Source organism: Hyperoodon ampullatus (genome assembly GCF_949752795.1).
Source record: "Hyperoodon ampullatus genome assembly, chromosome: 10".
NCBI classification, from domain to species: Eukaryota; Metazoa; Chordata; class Mammalia; order Artiodactyla; family Ziphiidae; genus Hyperoodon; species Hyperoodon ampullatus.
The window spans coordinates 50,699,829-50,726,524 of NC_136923.1; the positions used below are offsets into that span (position 1 = coordinate 50,699,829).

At 38.1% G+C, this 26,696-nt stretch overlaps 1 protein-coding gene across 20 annotated transcripts in view; it reads right to left on the bottom strand.

Annotated features, from left to right (window-relative positions):
* ARPP21 (cAMP regulated phosphoprotein 21) overlaps positions 1-26,696 on the bottom strand; it is a gene marked incomplete at both ends in the record, with an annotated part of 117,030 nt that overhangs the window by 80,694 nt on the left and 9,640 nt on the right. For 6 of the 20 annotated variants that reach the window (XM_079713117.1, XM_079713116.1, XM_079713115.1 and 3 more), the window contains 2 exons: positions 5,878-5,915; positions 13,875-13,983. The exons of 2 other annotated variants lie outside the window; for them this stretch is intronic. In XM_079713117.1, the coding sequence (XP_079569243.1) occupies positions 5,878-5,915; positions 13,875-13,983 (147 nt within the window). Of the gene's footprint in view, positions 1-3,684; positions 3,745-5,877; positions 5,916-11,891; positions 11,994-13,874; positions 13,984-26,696 lie in introns of all 20 variants that reach the window. 12 more of the 20 variants (XM_079713130.1, XM_079713124.1, XM_079713127.1 and 9 more) reach the window with 6 other exon arrangements.

Here is a 26,696-nt window from a genome sequence, read left to right on the forward strand (position 1 = left end):
CCGTGTTTGAAAGCAATTATGATGTTAAATGATCCTAAAAGCAACTCCCACCGAAAAAGAGTTTCATCTTTCCCTTTAGCATTAAGTAATTGGACCATGGTAAAATACACAGTTTCAAAGAAGCCATTTACTAATTTAGCTGCTAACTTTATGATTCATTAAGGCTTTGGCAGACAGCACAGAAATCACAGGAATTCCTCTGTTAACCTTTGGTGAGAATTTTGCCCAGTGAGTTTAACCTTCATGGGCAGAGGAAAGAGCCCTTTAATACTTTTCACATAGAAAAATTCGTGATAATAACAACAGTGCAAACACTACACTGACACGAAACTTTCCAAGGAGATCAATGGGAATAACAAAATAGCTCCATAGATGAAACGACACATTTGTTCAAAATTCAAATAGAAAAAGATGGAACTTATTGGAAGAGATCCAATAGCCAAAAGTCATTTTTGAAGACTACAGAGTATTTCTAAGCAGTGTGCACAACTGCATGTATTTTATAGAGAAAGTTGATGAAATTTGCATTTTCATTGGTTTCCACCTGCTTAAAGAGTGACTTGGTTACTATTTTTCAAAGGCTTTTCTGCAGTTTGGAAATAATGGATCATCAAAATATTCTAAGATTCTCAAGGATTATGAATAAGCAAAGGGGACAACAACCATGGGCAATAGATATAACCCCTAATTTCATATCACTGTGCAATGTGATAGAAATCTTGATCACAGTGGTGAACAGCAGTTTTATTAATATTCTTCTAAAGGCAATCATGGGCTGTTGAGATGCTAGAAGTATACATATCTGATTGAAACACTCACCCACCAAGCTGTACAGAAGGTATACAGAAAATTTTAGGTTTTGCTTCAACTTTACTTACTAAACGTTTTCTTTCATTTTATGAAAACTTAAGAAGGTCAATGGATCCAGGAGATAATAAAGATGAAACAGCTAGTCTGTGATAAAGACTTTGTACAGTGAAGGGAGGAAATGCAACAGAAAATTCACAAAACAAAAAGTACTCAGCGCCCTGCTGTCCTCTCTTAATGTTTTCTTACAAACATTCTCTGTGTGTTCTGTACCTCGGAGATGGCTGGTTTTAGAAACAAGGGCTATTTTAAAAAAAGACTAGTTTGTGAGTAGGAAGTATCAGACACTCACCAAGGGCCAGGTGACTTTAGTTCTTAAACACCTATGAAATTCAAACAGCCCCCAGAGGAGACTGGGTGGAGAAAAACCAGCCCTTTCAAGGTGCTCTATTCCTGATTGTTTCCCTTTAAATCTCCAAATTCAGCTTCATTCTTTCCTCATATAATTCTGATTAATTTGACCCACCCTTGACGAAGCCTGACTAAATCATTATTTAGCAACCATGAATGTACCAAGGGTGTGACAATAATCTCCCCTGTAGATAATGCAGAATATTTATTATAGGAAAAGATTTGGAGTGGTCCTCAGCATACAGGATGCATCAGAAGGCAATTCTCCATATGGAGGCGATCATCACTAAAGTCTGCTTCAATTATCAACTCTGCACCTCCTTGGGAGGAATTTAGACTTCCTCTAAATGCCAGAGTGGCTAAGCCTTTCTCTGCAAAGGAGGTGTCCACCACTATTCCTAAGTGCATTTTAGTGTGTTTCTAAAGCACTGGGTAGTTCCTCTAGGCTCATGTCACATCCCATAGCCAATAAGGCAACCTAAGATTTCCTTAACTTCTTCTACCTCTAATCCACTGGCTCAAATCCTCATCTCAAGTCAAGATCTGTGCATTTTATAAAAAATGGAATTTTAGTTGTTGCTTTAGAGAGTTAGCATTAATGAGATTCAAAATAATGCATTTAATTTATGATCTCTAGATATGGATACACTGAAATCGTATCTTTTGCTGCTCTATCAATCATTCACCTTAACACTGGCAAGGTAAGGTCCAGAACTGAATTTCATATCTATTTGGGTGTGGAATCATAGGTATCATATCCACAAGTGCCTTCCTATACTTCCTAACAAGCCCAGTCCTAGTCTTCTTCTATTGGAAACCAGGAAGACAATGATAATGAATATCTGGCCATCAAGAGGCGTTGGCCCTCTTGTACATAACTAGAATTTGACCCCAGAGTAGTCATAAAGCACATACTCTAAGTTCTGCTTCTGTGCTAATTAACATAACTGATAACTTTTATTGTCCTTCATGTCTGAATGTGACACTTTTTTTTTTTTTTACCAAGTTAGGTATGATGTACGTTTTGAACTGCTTTTATCAGTGTCTGGATGGCTTTGTGCTAAGTCATATTCCTGAGTTTCTGTGCTTGGTAATTTTGGTGGGTTATAGCATCCGTATTTGGGATGGTTGACTTCACTAGACAGTAGCTCTGGCTAAGGGACCAGATTTGGGGCTATGTAAAACTAAACGCCTCTAGGGGTCAAGAACCCACATTTTATCTATACTGGTCTAAACAAGCCAGGTCATGGTGTATGACTGCATGAGCACAGATACATTCTAGTCCTTCTCTGGGCTTTCAAGGGAAAAAATGTAAGGTTATTTTCTTAATCTTCAAGTGTGAAAATAAACTGTCTAATGATACAAGAGGAAGGTATTAGATGCATAGTTCAGCCTAGAAAAGTAAAGGAAGTTAAAAAAATAGATCCTGTTTTTTTTGTTTGTTTCTGCCAAAGTGTAAAAAGAAAAGAAATTGCTCTAACTTTTCTAAGGATGAGGTCATAAGTTCAGATTTACAGCAAAAAGGTATGTTCTAAGCACAGAATTCATTTACTTTTGGGTATTTCCTTTTTTCTCAGTGGTCAAGAAGTTTTGTTGGTTTGTTTGTTTTGCCTTTCCTACAACAGAGATGAATCCTAATATTCATAAAAGCACTAGCATGTTAAATATATATATTAGGTAAATATATGTATTAGGTATTGAATATATATATATATACATATACATATAAAATATATATAGCACTGTGTATCCATTGCCCTATAATGGATGGTAGAGACACATTTAATAAAGTAATGAGATAAAAAATTTTTTTAATTAAAAAAATAATGAGAGAGCGGGTATAGTACCTCTGCTTTCATGGCACTCTCTAGCCTAGCATAAAACTTTATACATATTTTATATATATATTTTATATATATATATAAAATCTATTCTCCTTATCCCACACAGATCTTGATTTAAGTAGTTCATTATAATTGGAAACAATCCCATATCTTTCTTTAGAAATAAAATCTGTGCTTGAAAAAATATTGTTTGAAATATTATGATGGATAGTAATGGCTAAAAATCAACTACTCAAATAGAGTTATCATTGATTTGTTTTCCAGTGTTGGGAACGTATACACAATTGCAAGCTATAAGAGAAATTTTAACTCACTGTAATTCACCAAAGTTGATTTGGGAATGTGAAATCAGTGTGCTGTCAAAGTTAGTCCTGGAGGAAAAAACCCCAGAAAATCAGAGGAAGAACCCTAAAGGACTGTAGACAAAGCATTTGGTTTCCCAGTCCTGTATCTCACAGGACCCCATATGGCTTCAACACTAGCTCAGTAACAAGCTTTACAAAGAGATAACCAAACATATTTTATTTCATGAACAGAGATATTTTACACTAATACACTTATATTTAACATTGATTCCACCACATCATCTGAAAACAGTTTTAAAAAAGTAAACCATACCAACCGAAAGAGCTGTCTTTTCTTATAGGTCTCACTGCATATGTTACTGTCTTCCAAGAGCCTACTGGAAATGAAAAACATGATTTTTATGATATAAAATCTAAGGGTACTAAATGCCCTATGTTAAATGGATGTGTACTCAACTATGGCACACCTGTCTTGCAAATCAACCCTATATGCTACGGTTTATTTTCAAGATGTAGAGTTTTGCCCTAATAAATTAATGGCAGCCTGATTTTTCCCTACCCTAGGATAAAGTACTGATGCTAGATAGGGAGAAGGAAGGGAAGAAGAAACAGATGGAATGGAAGAGGAGGGGAGAATCAAAGAAATGGATATAGATATAATAGACATTTAATTAATTAAATATATCAGTTGCGATTTTTTTCTTTGGGTAATATTAGCTATTCTTTATTTTTGGGGCATAGTGAAATATGCCTTCCAAAGGCAGGTATCAAAGAAATATATTTATTTTTGTAGGGATCTATTCAGAATTTTGCTTTTGCAGACCATCAATACTTCTTCACATATGCAATGCATATTTGTGACAAATTATTGTATTGATGAATATAATCCAATTTGAATATTAGGGACACAAGTGCACTAGCAGTCTTTTCATACAAAACACAAGTATATGACTAAGATTAGGGAGTAAGTAGGGAAAATGATTGGCTAGAAGACTAGGGAATGACATGTCCTACTAAACTGAATTCTAAATGCTCACTTTATTCTTTGGGTAAGGATATAGAATTTTGGATTGCTTCAACATCCAAATGTTGCATCCAACATCCAAATTCAATTCTGGATATAGAATTTTGGATTGCTTTAACATCCCTACGATGTTAAAGCTCACGGATTCTTAATTTACTGTAAAAAAGGAATACTTGTTGAAAACTGTATGGGTTTTTGAGGATGCTTTTGGATGCCTTGTAAAGACCTGTTCACTACTTTCATCCCTTCTTCTACAAGAGGTTATTCAGTTGAGGGTAGTTACTTGACGTTTTCTAACTGCTACTATGAATGAGGGCATTTTTTAAACCAATCCTCTTGAATGCCCGGTTTAACTTTTCTCTAAGTACTGGAATTTAATCAAATAGCCTCCATTTTAATCGATTTTATAGGGATACCCATTAAGCCAACACCTGAAATGAAATTAACCACCACTCTTTTAATGGCTACCATATTTCCAATCCAAGTTGCTCACTGTGATGCATTTTAATGTGATCAGTACAGCTAATGAGGAATTCCTTAATTCCCCTTGAAAAGGTGCAATTAAATCAATGGAGCATTTTAATATCTATATCAGTTTAGAACTATTTTTAAAAGGTACATGCTAAATTTGAGAACTTCTGCTCTTGTACTCAAGACTTTGTATAAATGTTTTAACACATTCATGTCATAACCACCACCTTCTCTACTAATACCCAGCCAGGTACACTGATAAATCTAGATTGGTTTAGATAAGTTTTCTAAGTTCAGCCTTTTATGAAGACTGATAGATTATTTAGAATGAGAAATATAAAACAACACTATTCAAATTATCATCTGTGTAGCTACATATAACGATAGGGCACAGGAAGTGGCCAATAACACCAAATACACAAGTACTTTTAGCAGCCTATTCAATAAGCCAATGAAACTGCAAGTTCCTGTCTCAACATTTATACTTTTTTTTTTTTTTTTTTGGTACGCGGGCCTCTCACTGTTGTGGCCTCTCCCGTTGCGGAGCACAGGCTCCGGACGCGCAGGCTCAGCGGCCATGGCTCACGGGCCCAGCCGCTCCGCGGCATGTGGGATCTTCCCGGACCGGGGCACGAACCCGTGTCCCCTGCATCGGCAGGCGGACTCTCAACCACTGCGCCACCAGAGAAGCCCAACATTTATACTTTTTAATGCCTGAGGAAGGCAACAGGATTATACCTTTGGAAGGACCAGAAGTTGAGACTTTAAATGAGGAAACTGTTGAAACTTATGTTTGGAAGTAACGGAGGGAATTTTTCCCCCAAGTTAAATAGCTTTTAGACATGCTAAATAACATATATGTGTGCATATATACGTGTGTACACATAGATATATGTATTTATTTATACATATATTCAAGCACACACTTATATATGGCATATGTATATCTATGAAAAACAAGACACATGACAGACTTTGTTCCTCTAAAGACATGAAAAAGCAAATTTCATTTTACCTGTTTTCCACAAAAAGGCTTTCCTGGGAGCAAACTGACTGAAAAATAAAAAAAGCATTGTATCAGATGTTCTGGATATGCTGAGGGGGCCCAAATCCTTGCCTGCTTTTCAGACTACTTTTCCCCTCCAAGAGGAAAAGAATTAAGAAAAATATGTACCATTTTCAGAAAACATGGAAATTAAAAAAAGGAAAAAAACCGGTTAGAGTTAGAAGTGTAAACCATTCTCATGCAGCTCTTTTCCGTCATGGTGTCTCCAGGTTTCAAACAGATTTAGCCTGTGTAGCGCCAAGGTCAGAAGAGAGATGTTGTGAATGAAACTGCTGGAGAAACCTGTGAGCATCAGGTTCTGAGCTAGTGGTTTCCTCTAGGGCTGCCGAGATGCAGCCGCCGTCAGGAGCCAAAAGGACAAGTTCAGATCAAGGCAGAGCGTGCAAATTTGGCACGATCCACCTGAGGATGGGAGATCTGTAAAGCCACAATCCTGAAATTATGACCTGGCAACGATAAACTCTCACAACATAAACAGATGACCTGCAAGACTCTCAAACTGAAGAGATGCTATCAAACAATCTTGGCGGGGAGTTGGCAGGGGCAGCGGGGTGCTCAGAAAACAAGTGAGAATAAAATGAAGTTAATCGGGAAAGAATATCAAGCTCCATCTAATATATCTTAGTTTTTCACACAAAAAACCCAGTGACTTTCTTCTTAGCTTGCATTCCCTAGCACACATTTCTCTGCTATCTTGGGTTTAATATACAACTTAGGGAAGATAAAATTCCATTATCATTATGTGCTCGGGAAAGGTAGATCAAATTAAATTTTAGCAAACAGAGAAACAGAAGTCTAAACAAAATATGGTGCAACAGTCCTAAAATACGACTGTGTTTAGGAACTAATATAAAACCATGTTCAAAGTACTAAGTTTGTAAATGTAAATATAGACACCATATTATACGTGTGGATTTTCTAAATGATGAATAAGTCACCTGGCTAAAGGGATAAATAGAGACTTAATAGGTCGATTTTAAGATAAAATAAAACTAAAGAAATAATAATGACCTTTCAATATCGAATTTTTGAATTAAAAATGCTGCTAATGTAACCACTGCTCAGAGATGCCAGCAGGATATTGGTTTCTTTCTACATTTTACTGGAGAAGTCATTTCCTTCCACTAAGCCAAAGGGCTAGATTGGGCATAAATGTTTTTCTCAGTGGCCTGAGCATTTTAATGGGGGCATCTCTAGAACCATTTCTGTTTTAACCTCTGTGCATTTAACATGCATCCCGAAGATCAAGTGTGCAAAAATTTTATTAAACAAAAGGCAAAAACAGCCAACTAAGAAAAAAGCTTTTCAGAAAAATATTTTTAAAAAAATTTGACATTTAATTTTATAAAAGGAAACAAATACAGATGATGTGCCCTTGACATTATTCCTATGAGGATCTCTTTAAAGTAAGCTAAATATCCCATTGTCTTTATTTCCTTTAGTTTGGTTTCCCTACCGGTTTGAGTCAAGTTTGAGCCAAGTCCTGGTATGTGAAAAAAGTGAGATTGTGTCAGATATCCATGATGAATTTAATACTTTGTTATTTCTCATCTGTTGAGGTTGAAAAGAGGTCAATTACATTTAGGATGTTCTGGTTGGTACTGAATAACTGAGACTCAATTACTTCTTTGAAGGAGTTGATCAAAGACATGCTGACCTCTTCAGACTTATTAATCTATAGCATTTGGGGGAAAGAGAAGCAGCCCAAAACTCTTTGAATTAAAAAATAAGTTACTTGCAAGTCAAAGATGATGTTCCCCAAAACCTACCTCCACAGCATCTGCCTGATTTTTGTGGAAAGGTCCTAAAAAATCATCTCATCATCCATCTACCACATTTTCATAAATAAGACAAGAGACAGTTATGGGCTACGATTCAGTAACTGATGAAAATATGTGTGTGTGTGTGTGTGTGTGTGTGTGTGTGTGTGTGTGTAAAGTAGCATTAATAACTTACAAATTTTAATAGCAGAGAAAGATAAAATTGTCACAGTAATTAAGCCCAGCATTCAGAGCTGTCAGGTATATGCATCCTCAGATGTAAATAAAGGTCTTTTTTTTTAAAGGAGGAAAACGTTTTTGCCGATGGTTTACAGAATTCTCTTCCACATGCCACCCCCAAGCCAGGTGGTGCCTCACACCCTCATCATCAGCTCTCTCTGAAGAATCCCAGCACATGCAAAGGAGACCAAAGATTAGGTCCTCCCCAAATCCCTATTTATACATAAATACCCTTCAGAAATCACCCTACAGGCAAAACAGGTCTCTCTCAAATATATTGCTTTATCAACTTAACCTTCCTAAAAGGAACAACATTGCATAGGATTAATCATAAAACAAGCTGAAATTCTTGCCAAAGGAAACAAGAGCTATATTTCAAGTATTTCTGACTACAAAAGTACATTTATTTATTATTTGATAACTAAATTGTTGTGTGCTCTAAATAACAACATTTTAGTTCCCAAATAATAGATAAATTGGTCTTATTTCAAGATACCAAAATTCTCAAACTAAATTTGAAAAACTTTTTCTAGAAAACCCTGAAGTAATCTGCATATATTGATTGTGCACCTATGTACAAAAGCACGCGCACAGACACACACACACACCCTTAGAAACCAAGATACATTTGTAAAATATTCAAGAACCCTTCTAATTTAAAAAAAAAAACTGGATTTTGCTAAAGCGTAAATACCAGGAAGTATTTTTCTATAAATCTCTATTGTAACTTCAAGTAGAAAAAAAAAAATCCTACTTAAGTATATCGATATTTGAACCTGTTTGAACTACGCCACTGCTTAATAATTGGCAAAGGAAGCTGATTATATTATCTCTGTTTTTAAATTATGAAGATGCTAAATTAAAGACCAGCTAAAAAAAAAGATTAGATGCCTGTAACTTAATTTCCTTATGCTGGATTCTTTGCATTTGTTTTACAACTGAGTTAATATACTTTAATTATTATGTTGTGAACCTCGACAATTTGGGCAGCAGTAATGATCATCTGGGAATCTGGAATTGAATAGGTGAAGGTCCCCTAAAGGGTCCTGTCTTTATGTTACTATATATATTCGAGAAAGTTCATACTGCTGTTATGTCCTTGAGTTTGTGTTATCCTGTTAATACAGGGTGGCGCCCAGTGACCCCTGCCTTGTGTGGCACCTCCCACATGCACCAGGGCTGGTCTGTGTGTCAAGAGAATACAGAAGAAGGGAAGGTAGGTCACTTCCAGGATCAGGTTATAAATGACTGTGGCTTCCAATTGGGATTCTTTCTTTCCCTCTCAGATCACTTGCTCTGGGGGAAGCTAGTTGCCACTCTGAAGACACCTGTCAGTCTATGGAGAAGCCCACATCACTATGTGGGAACTGAGATCTCCAGCTTACAGCCAGCAAAGAACTAAGGCCTGGTGATACTCGAGTGAATTTGGAAGCACATAACCACTTCACCAAGCCTTCAGGTGAGTACAGCCCTAGCTGACAGCTTGACTGTAACCTCATGAAAAGCCTTGAGTCAGAATCACTCAGCTAAGCCGCTCCCAGACTCCTGACCCATGGAAACTGTGAGAGAAGTAGATTTTTGTTTGTTTGTTTTTTAAGCTGCCAAATTTGGGGATATTAATAGCTAAAACAGAGAACACCAGTGGTATGACTGCATTTTCTCTATAAGAGCTATCAGACTAGGGAGAAAGACATTTTGTTTTCCCTCTAGGAAAGTGGCTCTTAGTGGCTCATTTAAGCATCATGAAAACTTATAAGAATATGATAAACACTAGAGAGCTTATCCTTAGAAAAATGCACATATGCTCACAAACATAATATTTTGCAGGTAATATCAGGGATTTTATTTGATCTCTGAAGCCCTTTACGAGTACGCTCTGGGTACAGCATGCCGATTAAAAAACTACTGCCCTAGGAGATCAAGTGAAAAGCAGTGTCAGAAACAAGCAGTTTCCCACCTGAATCAGTAAAGCCAGAAGTGCTGGTCACCAGGTGTGAGAGCCTATCAAAGGAGCTCATGCCTCCACTCCCATAGGGAGAAGCAGCCACAGCACTGTAGAGAAGGCTGCTGACTGATTTCATGGAATAAAAAGGCTATGACAATAGCTTTGCATTTAAGCTTTCTCACATTTAAGTCTGCTTTTACTTGTTAAAAAAAGTTAATACAGCATGTGGCCATAGAGGCTTTAAACAGGAACCCTTGCCTCCAATCTTTAGCCTGGAACCCAGGTCGCTTACGAATAATCTCCTTAAGATGGATGTGAGGAAATGCAATGTGTAAAGGGAGTCACACTGACCCCTTCTCCCTTCGACGACCTCCCTATGGACACGAGAATACACAAATGAAGTACAGCAGGGCAAGTGTCACCCCCATCATAGGCATGCATCAGTGACGTTACTTACTGTCACCTGGCTCTTGAGTGTCTGGCAATGTGGCACAGCTTTGGCAAGAAAAAAAAAAGAATAATGTTGCTTGTATATTATGTGGGTGATAAGTATTTGTTTATCAATGTAACAACTCATTCATAAACTATATGACTTGCCAGAACCAGACTAAGAGGGAAAATGTGTGTGTGTGTGTGTGTGTGTGTGTGTGTGTGTGTGTAAGAGAGAGAGAGAAAGAGAGAGAGAAAATAGAAAATAAACTAGCCTTCAGAAATATTTCTCTTCTTGAAGGTCATCAGACAGGAACATTCTACCTCCAGTCCACAGTTGGCATCATTATAGTATCATGACTAGAAAAGATCCTCTCATTACTGCATTCTTGTATCCAGCAAACATAAGGAAAGGTCTACCATGTGTCTTGCTGTCCTATGCACCCTCAATAATTCTGACCATGATAAAAGAATTTTCTAGAATCTTCTAGAATTGTACCTGGACATCAGCCAACTATGGCTACCTCCATCTCCTTCTCTCACACTCCTCTAATTCCCAAGCTCTGGGCCAGATTATTCAACTGAAAATTGTGTTTTAAGAAAGGCATAGAGGATCTAGAGATCAGGGAGACTGGCTTGGGCTTAACACCTCGAGGGAGAGCAGTCCCCCTCCATGCTAGGCTGGCTTTGTAAGAACCTCCAGGAGCAAATCACACAGGAGGTCAGACGCTCCACCTGACTTAGAACGTCAGAGGTGTTGGCAGCAGAGAGTCTACACAAAGGTGCTCATGGCTGTACCTCTGCAGAGGGAAGAGGCCACAGCATTTTAGGAGGGTGCCAGATGAGTTCATGGAAGGGAAAACCTATGGCAATAGCTTGTCCTTTTCATTTCATTGCATTTAAATCCAGTTTTTTAAAACCTTTTAATTTGTATTTAATTTAATTGCATTTAATTTTGGCCACACTGAGGAAAAGGATAAAAAAAAAAAAACCCAACCACATCTTCTTTGGGATTTGAACAATAGAAATTGTTTTCTGACTATACCCTTGAAAATTTTTCACAGAACTAATTTGATCTGAAAATGGGGTGGGGGGGATGAATATCACTATTTAACTTTGATATACTAAAATGTCCATACTTGCTAAGATTGCAGAAAATTCTGTGTGTGTGTGTGTGTGTGTGTGTGTGTAGGATCAACGACTCTTCTTTCTTTTCTGTAATTCTTTCCTGTGTACAATGTTGGTCTTAAAAAGACAACCGTGTGGTATCTGCTGGCTAATATGAACGTGAAGGGATTTCTGCAAATCTGGCAACCTCTCTCTGTACTTACGGACTGTTTCATTGACCAAAATGGTATCTCTATTTCCCCACAGGTCATACCCTAGAGAACACATGCAAACCCTCGGCCCCTCCTCCATCACTTCCCTGAAGCAGGTCCTCTTCCAGAAACACCTCTAGTTTGCTGCCCTTCGGTTTGTTCCCTGCCTCCAGCTTCCCTCGACCCTGCCAGCTCCCTGTCTGGGGAACGAGGCTGCCTTGCTGCTGACGGAAGGACCGCACTCAAGAGGCAATGAAAACAACTACTCACATCGTGTGCAAATATTCTCTCCCTCACTCTCTGATATTCCTCTTCTCTCTCTTCAATTGATTTACTTCGTCTGTCATCTCTAAATGGATGCATTCTGTTTTGCTGAACAGAAAAAAGAAATCAGGAGGGTTATCCAAGTTGAGCTGTTGGAAATCTGCAGTTAAGAAAAACTTTCAGCTGAGAATAATAAATGTTCACTTAAGCAAATGGGGCGTGAAAAGTCTTACTCCCTCTGGTCCCTAAGGAAGCCGTGGTGGGGTACGTGTGTGGTGTGTGTGCCATGCAATGGCGGCAGGGGATGCTTGTTACTCCTGCTTGCTCCCTTGCTGGATGCAAGTAGCATGGGAGTTTCTGGAGTGTAAGTTCCTGAATGTGCCTCAGGTATTCAGTCAGTTGGCTACGTGATGGGTCATGAGTCATGCGCTCTGTCTCCTTAGCAAACCTGTGTGATTTTGACTCCCCAAAAGGAGGCAGAATGGTGGTGAGAAAAGAGGAAGTGACTAGTTCAAGACGGCTAAGAGAAAAAATGCCTTTGAAAACTTGGGGACCGGAGAAACAGAGCAAGGCGGTAAAGAAGGGAACAGGCAGAATGGAAGATGTGGATGCTATTTCTCTGCATCCTAACTTGTATTTTTATTCACTCAGTGACTTATTCTGTGAATTGCGTCTGGGATAAAAAGAGGAACTAAATTCAAAAAGCTTGTCTGCTGATTAAGGTCAATGTCAAGAAATCTAACAATTCAAAGAACCCAGCATGAGGACTGCTGTTCTTCCCTCTGAGCCACTTCCTGTGTCTCTACTGCCCTCCCATCTCATTCCTGCCATTCCTCCCCAAACGCCCTGCACTAACCACGTCCATCCATCCATTCAACAAACACCCACTAAGTACAGGACACGGGCACATGTTCCAGAGTCAACTCGAGCCATGGTGTGGTTTGACGGTGGTGGCAGGAAACGAGATACAAATGACGAACGGGTTTTTTTTTTTTTTTAAAAAGTGCGTCAGAGATGCACACACTGGCTCACGGTGACTCACTGTGGGTAATTAAAATAATAACTTGAGTGAGACGCAGATTGTCTTACCTTTCAGCATTCTAAAGCAAAGTCATTGCCAAAAAAAACAAATCTATTTGATTGTCAGAGACATAAAGGGTAACTGTAATGACATTTATATGACTTTCTACTGTTCCTCTTATCATTAAAATTTTGTTTTCTTTTGCCATTTACTTAGTTTTCTTCTTCATCACCCTGGATCCCACCCCCTCCATCCGCCCATCCATAGAAAAGTCTCTCTAGCCTTGTTGAGGTCCCATGAGTAAGGCTACTCTAGAACAATGTAATGTTTTGTCACAAGCAAAAAACACGTAAGGAGGAAGTTTTGCTCCAGTTCGTGCAAAACAAGCAGACAACTGACATGGACGATAAAACATGGGAAGGGGAAGGGGTGGGGGACTAAAACCTGAACTCAATTCTTTGTTGTGAAGACTTATTTTAGGAGAGTTTGCAAAATCCACCTGGCCTCACCATAACAAGGTTTGTTGTTTACAGCTACATCAGTTGATCAGCGGTCCGTATTGACAATCCAGCTCAATGTGTGCACAACGGAAGGATAAAGCTGTAGGGAGGGGAACGACTGCCAGAGTTACACAGACACCTGGAAATGCAACTGACAAAGCTCTTCCCATCAGCTCGGAGCCTGCGGCATCCCAACCCCCCAAGACATGCAGCAGAGCCTGCGTCAAGCACCACCCATGCAGCCCAACACAGAGCCATCGCTGAAGCAACCAGGATATGGTGTTTTGCTATCCATTGAATGCCAAAGAGGGAGGCAGCGGGGAGGCGGGCAGGAGGTTGAGGGGGGACAGTCGTTTCAGAGGCAGGGGAGATTTGGGAGGGGGAGCGGGGACAACAGAATGACAAGAACATCAGGCAGCCCACCTTCAAAAACAACAACGTCAGCCACTCTCAAACTTGAGAACCAACCTGAGTGTCTTCTTTATCAATACTAGAGTTATCTCGCTTCAAGATAAACCGCTTCTGGGATTCTTCACCTTTTTCATCTTTTAAATGTTCACAAAACCTTTGCTCTGGTCTGCCAGCAAAGTAAAACATATCAATAAAAAAAGTTTTTCCCCCTGTTTAAAGTTATTTCTTAGTGTTTCCCGCCCCACCCCCCGAACAGTGGCATTGAACTTTAAAAAAAAGTGTACACGTGGTTTTGATACTAGAACTGCTGGCAATATACAGGTAGGTAATAATATGTCACTTCACAGGTGTTGTTTGAATACCTTTGGTTGTTTGGAATTCGGAGTCTTGTTTGCTGCATGCTGTTCACCATGGCTGAAGTTAAAAAAAAATTTTAAAGGCCTGAAAATATATAGTGTATAGATGCTTTCTGTAGTTATCTTGACCTCCATCACTCCTGAATTCAATCAAATCCCCACCTATATTCTCAAGCAACTATACATGCTTAGAATATGGGATTACCACATTAATTCACCAATGTCTGGAAACTAGGAGAACACTTTCTATTATATCTTCCTATTATATCTTCCCTTTCAAGAGCCTTCTGAATCTATAGTGAGAGAGAACCATCTACGAATTACTTCCATCTTTCTTTAATGACAAATGCTCTGCAATCTGGCTCCAGTAGACTCTGACATCCTTGACCATGTCTTATAAATCAGTTCAGTAATAGGGGAAACTGGAGATATTTAGTTTAAACAACTTAATGTCTGATTACCATGGGGAAAATGCTCCAAGCAGTTATACACTATTGATTAGTCTATTGATTTTTTTAAGGTTCTCTTAATCATTTTGTATTATTACAGGAAAGGGCTCCACTTCCCTGTTAATTTCCCACAGGCATCACTGCACACCAAAGAACTCAATGAATGACTTGGGCTTGGGTTCATCCCAGAGGAAGTGCTAAAATGTTCATTCCCCAGTTTAGAAGCAGTTGTAATTTACGGCTGTCATTAAAGTGTCTCTCATGTCTGATGTATTACTCTGAAGTCCCCTGGGTTCAGTATGTATCCAGTCATTGGGAAGCCATGTCACAGCATCTGTTGTTTAATATGACCAGCATTTAAGGTGACCAGTAATTAAGGGAATCTCATCATTAGCTCCAAAATAAGCAAACAGCACTTTGAAAACAAAGGAGCAGCTTAACTGTATAATTCAAATCTTGATGAGAAGCATTGTTTCCTTAAACGCACATACATAAAGTATAATAATAATTGGGAGCAGACAAAACCAGAAAACTGAAATAATACCAGTTATAGCTTCTAGAATTGTATATAATTTCTGCAAAGTGATATCATTATCTTACTCAATCCTTGCAAAAAAACTTTGATGTAGGAAAAGCAAATATTTTTTGCCTCTTTTACAGATAAAGAAACCATCCCTCGCTAAATCTTTTGACTCCAGTTTATAGATTCACCCACTAAGCCACAGGCATCAAACAGCCTATTCACATCCTTGCAGAGAAGTGATTCAGTCTCTCTCTGCTTCTGTTGTACTCAGAGGGCTGGAGGGCTTTAACACCTCAGGATAAAGAAAAAAAAATCTGCATCATATCATCTTCAATATCAATGTAAACGTTTTCCACCAAAATTAAGATGTAATAAAATATAGCAATTTGGAAGTGAGAATGTGACATTTTAACATCAGAACAGAGTAAATTTGCACTTTATAATGAAGAGGTCATCTACAGTATAGAAATTAAATATATTTTGGTGGAGCACAGTCACAGGTCACTTCAATTACTTATTACAATATAAAGTCTGACAATACTAGCGTGAATAGCTACAGGTCACTGTAAATGAGAAAAATTCTCCAGGAGCTTTTCTTTTTTCTTTTTCTTTTTTTTAAGGAGCTTTTTAAAAGCTTCCCAACATTTTCAACCAGTTAGATGTTATATTGTTTTTTTTTCTTTCTTCTTAATTGACGTATAGTTAATGTACAATATTATATAAGTTACAGGTGTACAATCCAGTGATATCCAAATTTTTTTTAAAAAAAGCTTTTTTAAAGCTTCCTAACATTTTCAAACACTTAGATGTTGTTGTATTGTTTTTTATGTAGCATGTAAAATTAGGATATTAACTTAAGTACAAATGCTGATAGTATCGATGCTAATTAAGCCTCTTCTAATAGCCCCAAGCTCTGTAAACCTGATAAACTCTAGTCAATGAAATGATTTGCTGACTGTTAAATATACAGATATATTTCTTTTATTTGTTGTTAATCATCTATAAATGTTCATTTAGAAATGAAATGGTCTAAGAATGTGAACTTTTGGATTCATGAGTACAAGGTGAATTTGCTTCAGGCTAAATTCTTCTTTAGGCAGAAAATCATTTAGAGTGAGATTTCAGCCTAGTAACCAGAGATGGAATGCAAGTTCCATGTGGGCAGGGACCTTGCTTTTTAAAAACTGAATCCTTAGTGCCTAGAACCGTGCCTGGCATATGGGAGGCATTTGGTTGGATGAATAAATGACTCAATGTATGAATGAATGAAAATTTAGCACAGCTGTATATAAATCACAGTAACTCAGGGACAGATCAAAGAATCACTGAGTAAGATATACAGTCACAAATGTTTAAATTATAAAACAGAATAGGAGAGAGTTTGGTTAGTAGGAGCATAAATTCAAATTTAGAGGGACTTCCCTGGTGGTCCAGAATCCGCCTTACGATGCAGGGGACGCGGATTTGATCCCTGGTCTGGGAACTAAGATCCAACATGCCGTGGGGCAACTAAACCCGCGCGCCACAACTACTGAGCTCCCGCGGCTCAACTAGAGCCTGTGTGCTGCAAACTACAGAGCCCACACGCTCTGGAATCTGCGTGCCACAACTGCAGAGCCCACGTACCCTGGAGCCTGCCCGCCAAAACGAGAGAAAACCCGCCTGCCACAACTAGGGAGAGGTCCTCGTGCCGCAACGAAAGATCCCACGTGCCACAACTAAGACCCGATGCAGCCAGAAATAAAGTAAAATAAATAAATAAATAATAAATAAATCTTAAAAAAAATTTAGACCATTAGGAGCATCTTTAAAAATCAGATTTATGTTTGGCTTCAAGTCAATTGTGTTATTAAAGAAAAGCTTTTCACATTTGAGGATATCTTGGGAAAAGAGGTGGACATGGGAATTTTAGCTTTTCTAGTTTGGGAACTTCTGAGTTAAAATGTCATTATAGTCACGAGAGAGCTATTCAACCATTATTTTTGAAATGTCATCTGTGTTTCTTCATAGTGCTGATTTTTTTTTTCATAGCAGGAAAAATACATCCATCACATAAGCAAGAGTAGTCAAAGGAGCTTGTTTGAATCAATAATGTAAATATTATTTAGAACAACAATATTTGTTACTCTGATATAAATTATGCAAACTGCATCTTGCATGACTGCTTTTCAAGTATTTTGTTTAAATTTGTTTCCAAACATTAGAAACTAAAAGTCCAAATTACTAATCCCTTCTTGATTTTCCAAAAATATTTTGAAAGGTTAGAAAGTAACCATTTGAAGTTTGCATAAAAGGAATAAAATAAACCTAATAAGATTTTTCCAGGTTGATTTTATAGAGAATTACCTAGAGGTAAGGAGTAATTTTAGGTTTAAACTCATGCAGACTATAGTTTATTACTGAAGTATTATATGTGATTACACTAAAAATTACTGGTAATGCACCATTATATTAGCACTTTTAAAAATCCTTTTTACCACTAATTTAACATTATAGCAATATTTTTTCCTAGCCATAAAATGAATGGAACTAAAGTAATATATCATGGACCTTTATTTAAAATGGTAATGAATTATTTTTAATGTATCAAGATGAGGATGTAACTCTAAGAAAAACTCCTCAAGGCTTCAAAAGGTCAAGGTATTTATTAAATTAATGATAACTAGAGTTTACTATGTATCTCATGGCCACGCATTATACATGCCTACATTTTTTTTTCCTGGAACATTTCAGTCCATGAGTTATTATTTTTAGCTGTCTCTTTATCATTATCAAAAAGCAGAGAAAACAAATTTAATGTTTCTTTTTTTTCAAAATTTATTTATTTTTGGCTGTGTTGGGTCTTCATTGCTGTGTGCAGGCTTTCTCTAGTTGTGGCAAGCGGAGGCTACTCTTCCTTGTGGTGCATGGGTTCCTCATTGTGGTGGCTTCTCTTGTTGCAGAGCACAGGCTCTAGGCGTGCGGGCTTCAGTAGTTGTGGCACGTGCGCTCAGTGGTTGTGGCTCACGGGCTCTCGAGCACAGGCTCAGTAGCTGTGGTGCATGGGCTCAGTAGTCGTGGCTCGCAGGCTCTAGAGTGCAGGCTCAGTAGTTGTGGTGCACGGGCTTAGTTGCTCCGTGGTGTGTGGGATCTTCCCAGACCAGGGATTGAACTTGTGTTCCCTGCATTGGCAGGCAGGTTCTTAACCACTGCGCCACCAGGGAAGTTCCTAATGTTTCTTCTTGATTAAAAAAAAAATAGTTTCCTCTTCTTAAGTTTTAAAAAAAAGTGTTTTCCCACAATTCATAGCAGGTGTCTACTGTGACACTCATTGAGCATGTGTGGTAAGCAGTACTGGCATTTCCAGTCTGTCTTGGCATCCCCAGTCAAGCCTTTCAAAAGTTAGAACTAACTCTTCATTGTTCCTTTTTAGACAGAGCTCATGAATTGACAGGCAGTATGGCTGAGTGAAATACTGTGTAAGACCATCAAACTCTATCTTCTAGTCAACTGATTCCAATTTTAGTTAGATTTCTTTCACCTGAACCTTAAAAAAAGATGAGGATGCTTTATTATTTTTTAAAAACTTTTTGATCTAGAAGTATTTTCAGTGGTTTACTCTCACTGCCATTTGGTTTCCATTTCTTGAAACCAAATGTATTACTTCTCGTCCAAATAGTTCAGTTTAATCCCTCCCCCTCACATACGCACAAATGAAGAATTCAATTCTGCTAAATGCAGAGGAGCACAAAGGGACATCTTTGAATTTTATACTGAATAATGGAAAGATGGTCATCAATATGCATGAAAGGTTGCTGTGCACAACAGGGTGAAATATTTTGATGTCAAAGACATTCGTCAAAAATATTTTAATAGTCAAACATATTACAGAAGTCTAAGTGGCCCTGTTCCCTTAACACATGGAAATATTCAATTACGATACTGACAACTGATATCTCTTATTTAAAAAAGAAAGTCCTATGTTCTTTACATATTTCATGATTTCCACTTCCACCTTGTCATTTTATACCATTTTATTCTCTTTTAAATGAGACTGCGTCTTACAAATTCAGCATTCTAGCATTTAAGTGTGGAAACCAAACATCTTCAACCAACAGACTACAACTTCTCTTTCTACTCTATGCCCCAATTTCATCTTTCCTGAAGTCATGGTGACACACTCATGGCCTCTCCACTAGCAGAAATCTTTTTTTTTTTTTTTTGGTCATTTGTATATGTTCTTTGTTGAAATTTCAGTTCATTCTATTGACCATTTTTATTTTTATTCTTTGAATTTTTGAATTTTATTTATTTTTTATACAGCAGGTTCTTATTAGTTATCTATTTTATACATATTAGTGTGTATATGTCAATCCCAATCTCCCAATTCATCCCACCACCACCACCCTCCCCCACCACTTTCCCCCCTTGGTGTCCATACATTTGTTCTCTAGAAATCTTAAGATTAATAAGACACAGAAAATACACCAAGAAGATTCATTGTACACAACCAGGCTCTGGCCTTCAAGTATGCCCTACAACTTCCCCCAGGGAGAGTGCTAACATGACTGCTCCTACTAAAGGTGGATCTAGAAGCAACAAAGGGAGTCTGCAGAAACTGGGCCTAATTCTGCTCCCTACAGGAGGCCAAGGTGTTGATGGAAGGAACCAAATCACCGTAATCTGGTTCCCTCCAAACTACTCTACATATAGGAAAAGACTATATGTAGTATTTATATGTATAGTGAACCTCCCTCTAAACTGTCCCAAACTGTATGATACAGATAACATCTTTATACATTTATACACACAGGCTTGCACTTACACACCACGTAAACCTCAGTCATGGCTGAGTGGCAGTAGCCGTGGATTTCAGTCTTGATCTTCTGTAAAATGACCAGGTAAGATCAAGACATGAACCTCAGTTTTCTCTTCTGCAAAACAGTCTAGCTTTATCTACCTAGAATGTTGCGAGCTAGACAGATAGATAGATAGATATACAGATATTTGGAAAGTATTATTACTGCATGGGAAAGCTCTTTTTAAGAAAAGTTATATTAAGGATATTAACATTATAGAAGGTACGTGCATGTTTCGATTCCAAAATTAAACAGTAAATTATATGTTCAACACTCAAAGGCCCATAAATAATTTCAAGTTGTGAAAGGAACACAGCACACTTATTTTCTCTCCTCACAATATATGTCTGTCTATCTATAGACACATGTTCTCTGAGGTATTTGAGAATAATAATATGAGAAAATATATTTTGAGAGACATGATGCAGAATTTGACCAATGTTAATAAAAAAATGTCTTAACTTTGAGCTGGACTATTGTTTAAAGAACTAGGTTGTCTGTTCAGTAAATAAAATCCCACAGTTTTCCTGAGAGTAATGTGATTCTTAGATAAGTTTCTGACCTTTGGCTTTAAGTCAGATGATTTTTCAATGCTATTCCTATAAAAAGTGCAGAGTAAATGTGTCCTGTTTAGAAATGACAGGATGCCAACCAACCGCTCACAGATTTCCAAGAGGCACTTGAAGAAAGTGATGCTTAGTCCTCTTCAGAGGATTAGTAAGCAAGCATCATACCAGGATGCTGTTCAGTTTATTCCTGGTGCCACTCACATTCCGAGACAAAGGAAAAGAAATACAATAGATGTGGGAGGAAAAGTATGGGGTTTTTTTGTTTGTTCTGGTATAAATGCACTTCATCACCTGCAGGGAGTGAGTGCTTAAGGGTCAAGAACTGATGACTCCCATCTTCAACCTGAGTCCCTTCAGGAAACTAAGCAGCACAGATGTCCACTGACCCTGCTGTGCTGCTGGCCACTCCTCTCTGGTCTGCCCCCTGAGAAGGGGGCAGTCCCCCAGTCCTTTTCAGAGGGCAGTCATCATCCATCACCTCAGGGATTCTTAGCAAAGTCAACTGGGCTCAACTGCTTCACTTAGAGAGAGGCTTTGTTTAGCACCAGAACAAGTTTCACAGTTCTTGTGATTTACCTAATAGCCAGCTCAGTGAATCATCCTTTCTGCAACAAACAAGCAAACTACCACAGTCACTATACTCTGCTCATCACTCCAGGCCAATACCCATGTCCACACTTCTCAGGAATCGGGACCTTGTGCTCTTGAGCACTGGACTCTTAAGGTGTCACCCCCAACCTCTGCCTTTGAGCCACTATTCTTGTTTCATGGTTGCAGGGGCCTGTATCCTCTTTCCGCAGTAGATCTGCCATTTCCTTTCCTTACTTTGCACTCTTAGAGTAGGGGATTGGAGGCAATGACAGTGGGTGGATATGAAAGCCAAAAAAAAATTCAAGAGATGACAACATTTTTTTTTTTTTTTTTTTTTGTGGTACGCGGGCCTCTCACTGCTGTGGCCTCTCCCATTGCGGAGCACAGGCTCCAGACGCGCAGGCTCAGCGGCCATGGCTCACGGGCCCAGCCGCTCCGTGGCATGTGTGATCTTCCCGGACCAGGGCACGAACCCGTGCCCCCTGCATCGGCAGGCGGACTCTCAACCACTGCGCCACCAGGGAAGCCCGAGATGACAACATTTTAACATGAAAATTATCTGGAGCTAGTTAAATGGTTACTCTGACATATGCGAAGACATTCAGATACACGTGGGATTTTCTCTGCCTATGACTGATCTTGGCCCTTTGGAAAATACTAGTGAAAGTAGATGGTTTCTCGTCTCCAAATGATACACCCTGAGCATACATCTTTTCTCCAAGAAGGAGAAAATGGGGGGGGGGGGTAAAAGTTATCTAATAAGAGAAAAATGAGCTGCTTTGGGCTAAACATGTAGAAAAATAAGCAAAGAGAAAAAGTGAAGATCAGAAAGAGAAACAAAGAGGAGAATAAAGCTTCTCATAAAGAAAATAGACCCATATATTTGTAGCATTTAAATGTTTTTTTAAAAAGCACTGTTCATCTTTTAGCCTCAATCCTCAATACTTATCAAAAAAGTAACATGAGAGTAAATACATTCTAAATATCACTTGCACTACCAAATTGCACAGACCCTAGTACCTCTGCCCCAGATTTCCAAGGGGCTCATTTGGTGTCACCACCTAATCTGACAGTTAACAAAGAATGTCAACAGAAAAAATTTTAAAGTGCTAGAGAGTGAAACATATTTCTAGCAATAAACGGGGGAAAGAGAGCCCAACAAAAGCTGAAAAAAAAAAAAAAACCACATAGTGAGCCTCTGCTCAAAAACTTTGTTATTTCAACAAAAAGCAGTCAATTCTAATGAGAGGCATCCCCAGCCATTCAGATCCAATTCGTGGAACAACAGATGTGCTGGATGGCTGTAGGACATACATTCACCTGTTCTCACTCTGGCTAGCCCTGAGAATCAACAAGGATGCAGTGGTGCCAGGCTAAGGTGACTTTCCTTTGCTGAAGTCTCTAAAGTGCATCAGTTCACTCAGAAGAAGGTACCTTTTTGGAACGTATCCCAAATGAACATGATTCTTATTTTCTACTCTCTCAGGACTACTACATCCTTAACCCCATGCTCCTGTGGCTATGACATGAAAACATGCATTTGGACAACTGAATTGCCTGGAGCAGTAATTTTGTATTAACACAATGGATATGTTTATCTCCTGTACTGACATTATCCGTAAGTGTAGCTTTTTCATTCTTGAAAACACAGATCGAAATGGAGTATAGGAAGTTTCCACTGGATGGCTATCACCCCCTACCAAATACTGCATCTTTTTTTCCCCAAATATCACATCTTGTAGCAGTGATAAATACAGAAAATCTGGCAAGAACTAGCATTTTGTAGGAAGTCTCTGTTATTTATTGATACCACTGAGTTAATCTTCAAAAAGATCTTCTCCCTCAATCACTGTTTCTTATCAGACAACAAAAGACTTAAGAGTTGAAAATCCCAACCAATCCCGGAGATCTTGAGGATTTTGCCCAAGATGTTTTGGATGTTTTTGCTTTAAAGAGAGTTAGATTATTTAAGAAAATTGTTCTCAGCATTAGACACACTGGTTTAGATCCCAGCCACACTGAGCATTGCTTCTCTGTAAGTCCAAAATTGAACTTGAGTTTGTGCTTAATGTTCTTCTTCTGTAAAATAAACCTCTAATGACTTATGTTATATGTTTTTAATATTAAATGAAATAATATACATTAAATAAGAGGTAAAGTACCCAGTGCAACTGAACAAACATTAGGTAATATTCTTATAAGAGATTATACCACTTAACTAACTGAGAAGTCTGAGATAAGTTTTTTCCATCATGAAAGGATGGATGTATTATATCTGAAGAAATTAGAGAAAATACTAGAAGTGAGTGTGGTACACACACGTGTATGTATAATCCTCATAGTCTGCTGTCGTGACTTAAATATTTTGAACTTCAGGTGAAACTATTTTCTCTCCATGCAAAACTTAATATTTTCAAGTCACATTCTATCATTACTTGAACTGCTGACAATCTAGAAAAACAGGGATTCTGGAAATAAATCCCAGCCAATATCTAGCTGATATGCATCCATGCCACAGGAACACCTTATATGCCAGCTCAGTGTCATTGAAAAAGAAAAATTAAAAGTTAAGTAAGAAAGTGTTTTCTCTCCCTCAGCCCTCTAGTTCATTTTTATATCTTCCATCCACGTTTTTCTGCATTTCTCCCAAGCTGCAGTGCCATTTAAAATATGCATTTGTAATGTATTTGCTTCAGAATAGCATAAAACTGTACACATTGAAAAGGTATTCCTAAAACACAAAACCCACAAGGAACCATCTGAGGAATTTCCGTCTCAGCCTCCCTCCTTTATAGAAATGGAAACATTTTCATCTAATAATATATCTAAATCAATACGGTTCCCACGACCATCACATGCCAATTGTGCTGATGGCACAACTCTTGAAATTTTCAGAGTCAAAGAAATGCAAGACACCTAGAACTTGAAGAGATGTTCCCATTCAGACTTCAACTCCATGAGAACATGGCAACAGACTTCAAACATCAAATGTATCATTTCCCACAGAACAATATTTCTTTCTCCTTTGCTGAAACTGCCCAAAGTGATTCAGGTCCTGGAAATGTGACTTGTTAAGGACATTTGTGAAAGGACATTTAATTCATCCTTTTCTCTTGTCCTAAAAGATATTAACCTCCCCCATCCCCATCTCAACCCTGGCAAGAGCCACTCAAATTGAGGACGGTCAGAAAGGCGTCTGGAATAGGACAGTAGGCCTTGACAACTGTGGATGAAAGATTATTAAGCTCGGCTCTTCAGAAAATATCTTGATTGTCCATGACATACGGTCATTTCTTTTTATTTAGGACTCACAGAGTGAGGATCAAGAGGTAAGGATCAAGAGCAGGAACCAGGCAAAATGTCTAGCAGCCTGGGCATTTTGTTGTAGCAGCAATACCTAAAAGTGTACCCTGCATAAACTCTCCTGCTCTTCCTGGAGGCATGAACACATGGGGTCTATTGGAAACTGGCCATTTAAAAAAAAAAAAAAGAAAAAGAAAATTTAGTGCTCTTTTGGAAGGGAAGAAGTCTGATATTATGAAAATATGATGCTCATTGGCAGAAAATAAAAGGTTTAAGGGACAAATTATGTCCTTTAGTGGTATAAGGAAACTTGCAAGAATCATAAGGATTTCGAAAAGAGCTGACCGATAGAACTTTCTGAAGAAATGGGAATGTTCTATATATGCTCTAACAGGTGCACTTGAAATGTGGCTAGCCTGACTGAGGAACTGAATCTTAACACTCAAATTTTATTTAAATTTAATTAACTTAATTTAAAATGTAAATAGTCATACATAAGTAGCGACTACTACATCAAACTGAGCAAGTTCAGAGTCATCACTCAGAGTTTACCGAGAGCCTTTATACACTGGTTTATTTTCTCAAAAACTATCATACAAGGAAACAGGTCTCAAACGTGTGTATTAATATTTATGACGATGCGATTGCAAAATCACAGTGAATTAAACATAAATGCACTATCTCTACTAGTTGAAACTGTACCAATCTACTTGACCTATGGGCTTTTTCCGTGTCTGTTATGGCCTTACAGAGAAAGAGGTGAAATTAGAAGGAAAGAGGCACTTGCTTGCCTATTTTGCAATCAGTGTGTCCCTGCATTAGTATCAGAACGTCATAAGAAAAACCAGAATGGAGAGTGAAAAACAGCAGCAACAACCAGGAGTATTTGATGGAGAGGGAAGATGTAAAGGATTAAAGGACAGTAATCTTTCACTCCTACTACTGTTCAGAATAGGAGGTCCATGTGCCAACAATCAGATAAAGTGGAAAGCTAATACATTTTAAGATGTATTTTGCCAGCAGAGTAGAATGCAACCATAGGACCCAAGAATTCTGAAGCTCCAAGGGCCTTTAAACATTATCCATTTCAAACTCTCCTGCAGATAAATAAGTAATTTGAAGCCCAGAGAAGTGAAGTGTTCAGTGTTCCTGAGATAATAGCCAACCTCAGTCCCAGATCTCCTAGTTTGAGTTCTCTCCACTATGACTTTCACACTCAGTCTGCTGAACACAGACTGAGTCTTGAGCAGAGAAAGAGCCTCATCTCCATCCCAACAAGTTCCAACCTCCGGTGAGTAGAAAATAATGTTTTAACCATGCTGCTGTGCTTGATACAAAAGTTCCCTTCACCAACACGGCATTCCTAAAAACCAGGCAGTTTACACAATTTACCAAACACTGTGAAAAAAAAAATTATAATACACAGATGTCTTAAGAGAATGCTTTATATAGGGACAGTTTTTGAGTTTAATGTGTATTTTTGCTATGAAAGTGGTTTGTGCTGTACTTAAAGGAGACATGAGTTCAAGAGAGACAGTGACAAATTACCAAAGCAAATAACTACTCATCTTATGCTTTTTGGTGACTCAGTGGCACCATGAAAAGTCATTAAGATAGAAGCAAACAATTACTGAAAGGAGCAAAACCAAACAAGCAACCTCCTTTTAGATCTAGAACTCAGATATTAGCCAGCTCAAAAACTCTCATTTTATAGGTGAAAAAACTGAGGTGGCAGATTTTAAATGACTTGTTTCAAGTCACACAGCTAGTAAGTAAAAGAATTGGGTCTTAGAGGCAGGACTTTTGTCTCCAGGTTTTGAATTTTTTGTTATTCTAAAAATCACAGTAAGATCGATGTCTATAAACCAGAAAAACAAAGAAAAGGACAATTATCCTATGTGTGTCATTATTGTTTTAAAATGTCTGTTATTTTTCATTGGAGGTATATTTGACATAACACGTTCCATGTTTTGCATGTAATCACAGGGATTACTGATGGAAGGAAGAAAATTGTGTTTCACGAGTTATGTAAAAGATCAGGCAATAAATACACAGTATGGCCTAAATTTTATCAACTTTCCTGGTCCTCAGATAATCTTCTATAGATAAATGCCACTACTGTTGATAAGAGCAAGAGATAAATAACACTGCACATTTTAAATGCCATGTACTTTGAATTTTATACTGTGCTCTTATAAATGAATCCACAAGAGAAAAAGCAAATGCTAAATAAATATAGTGGTGGGGCTT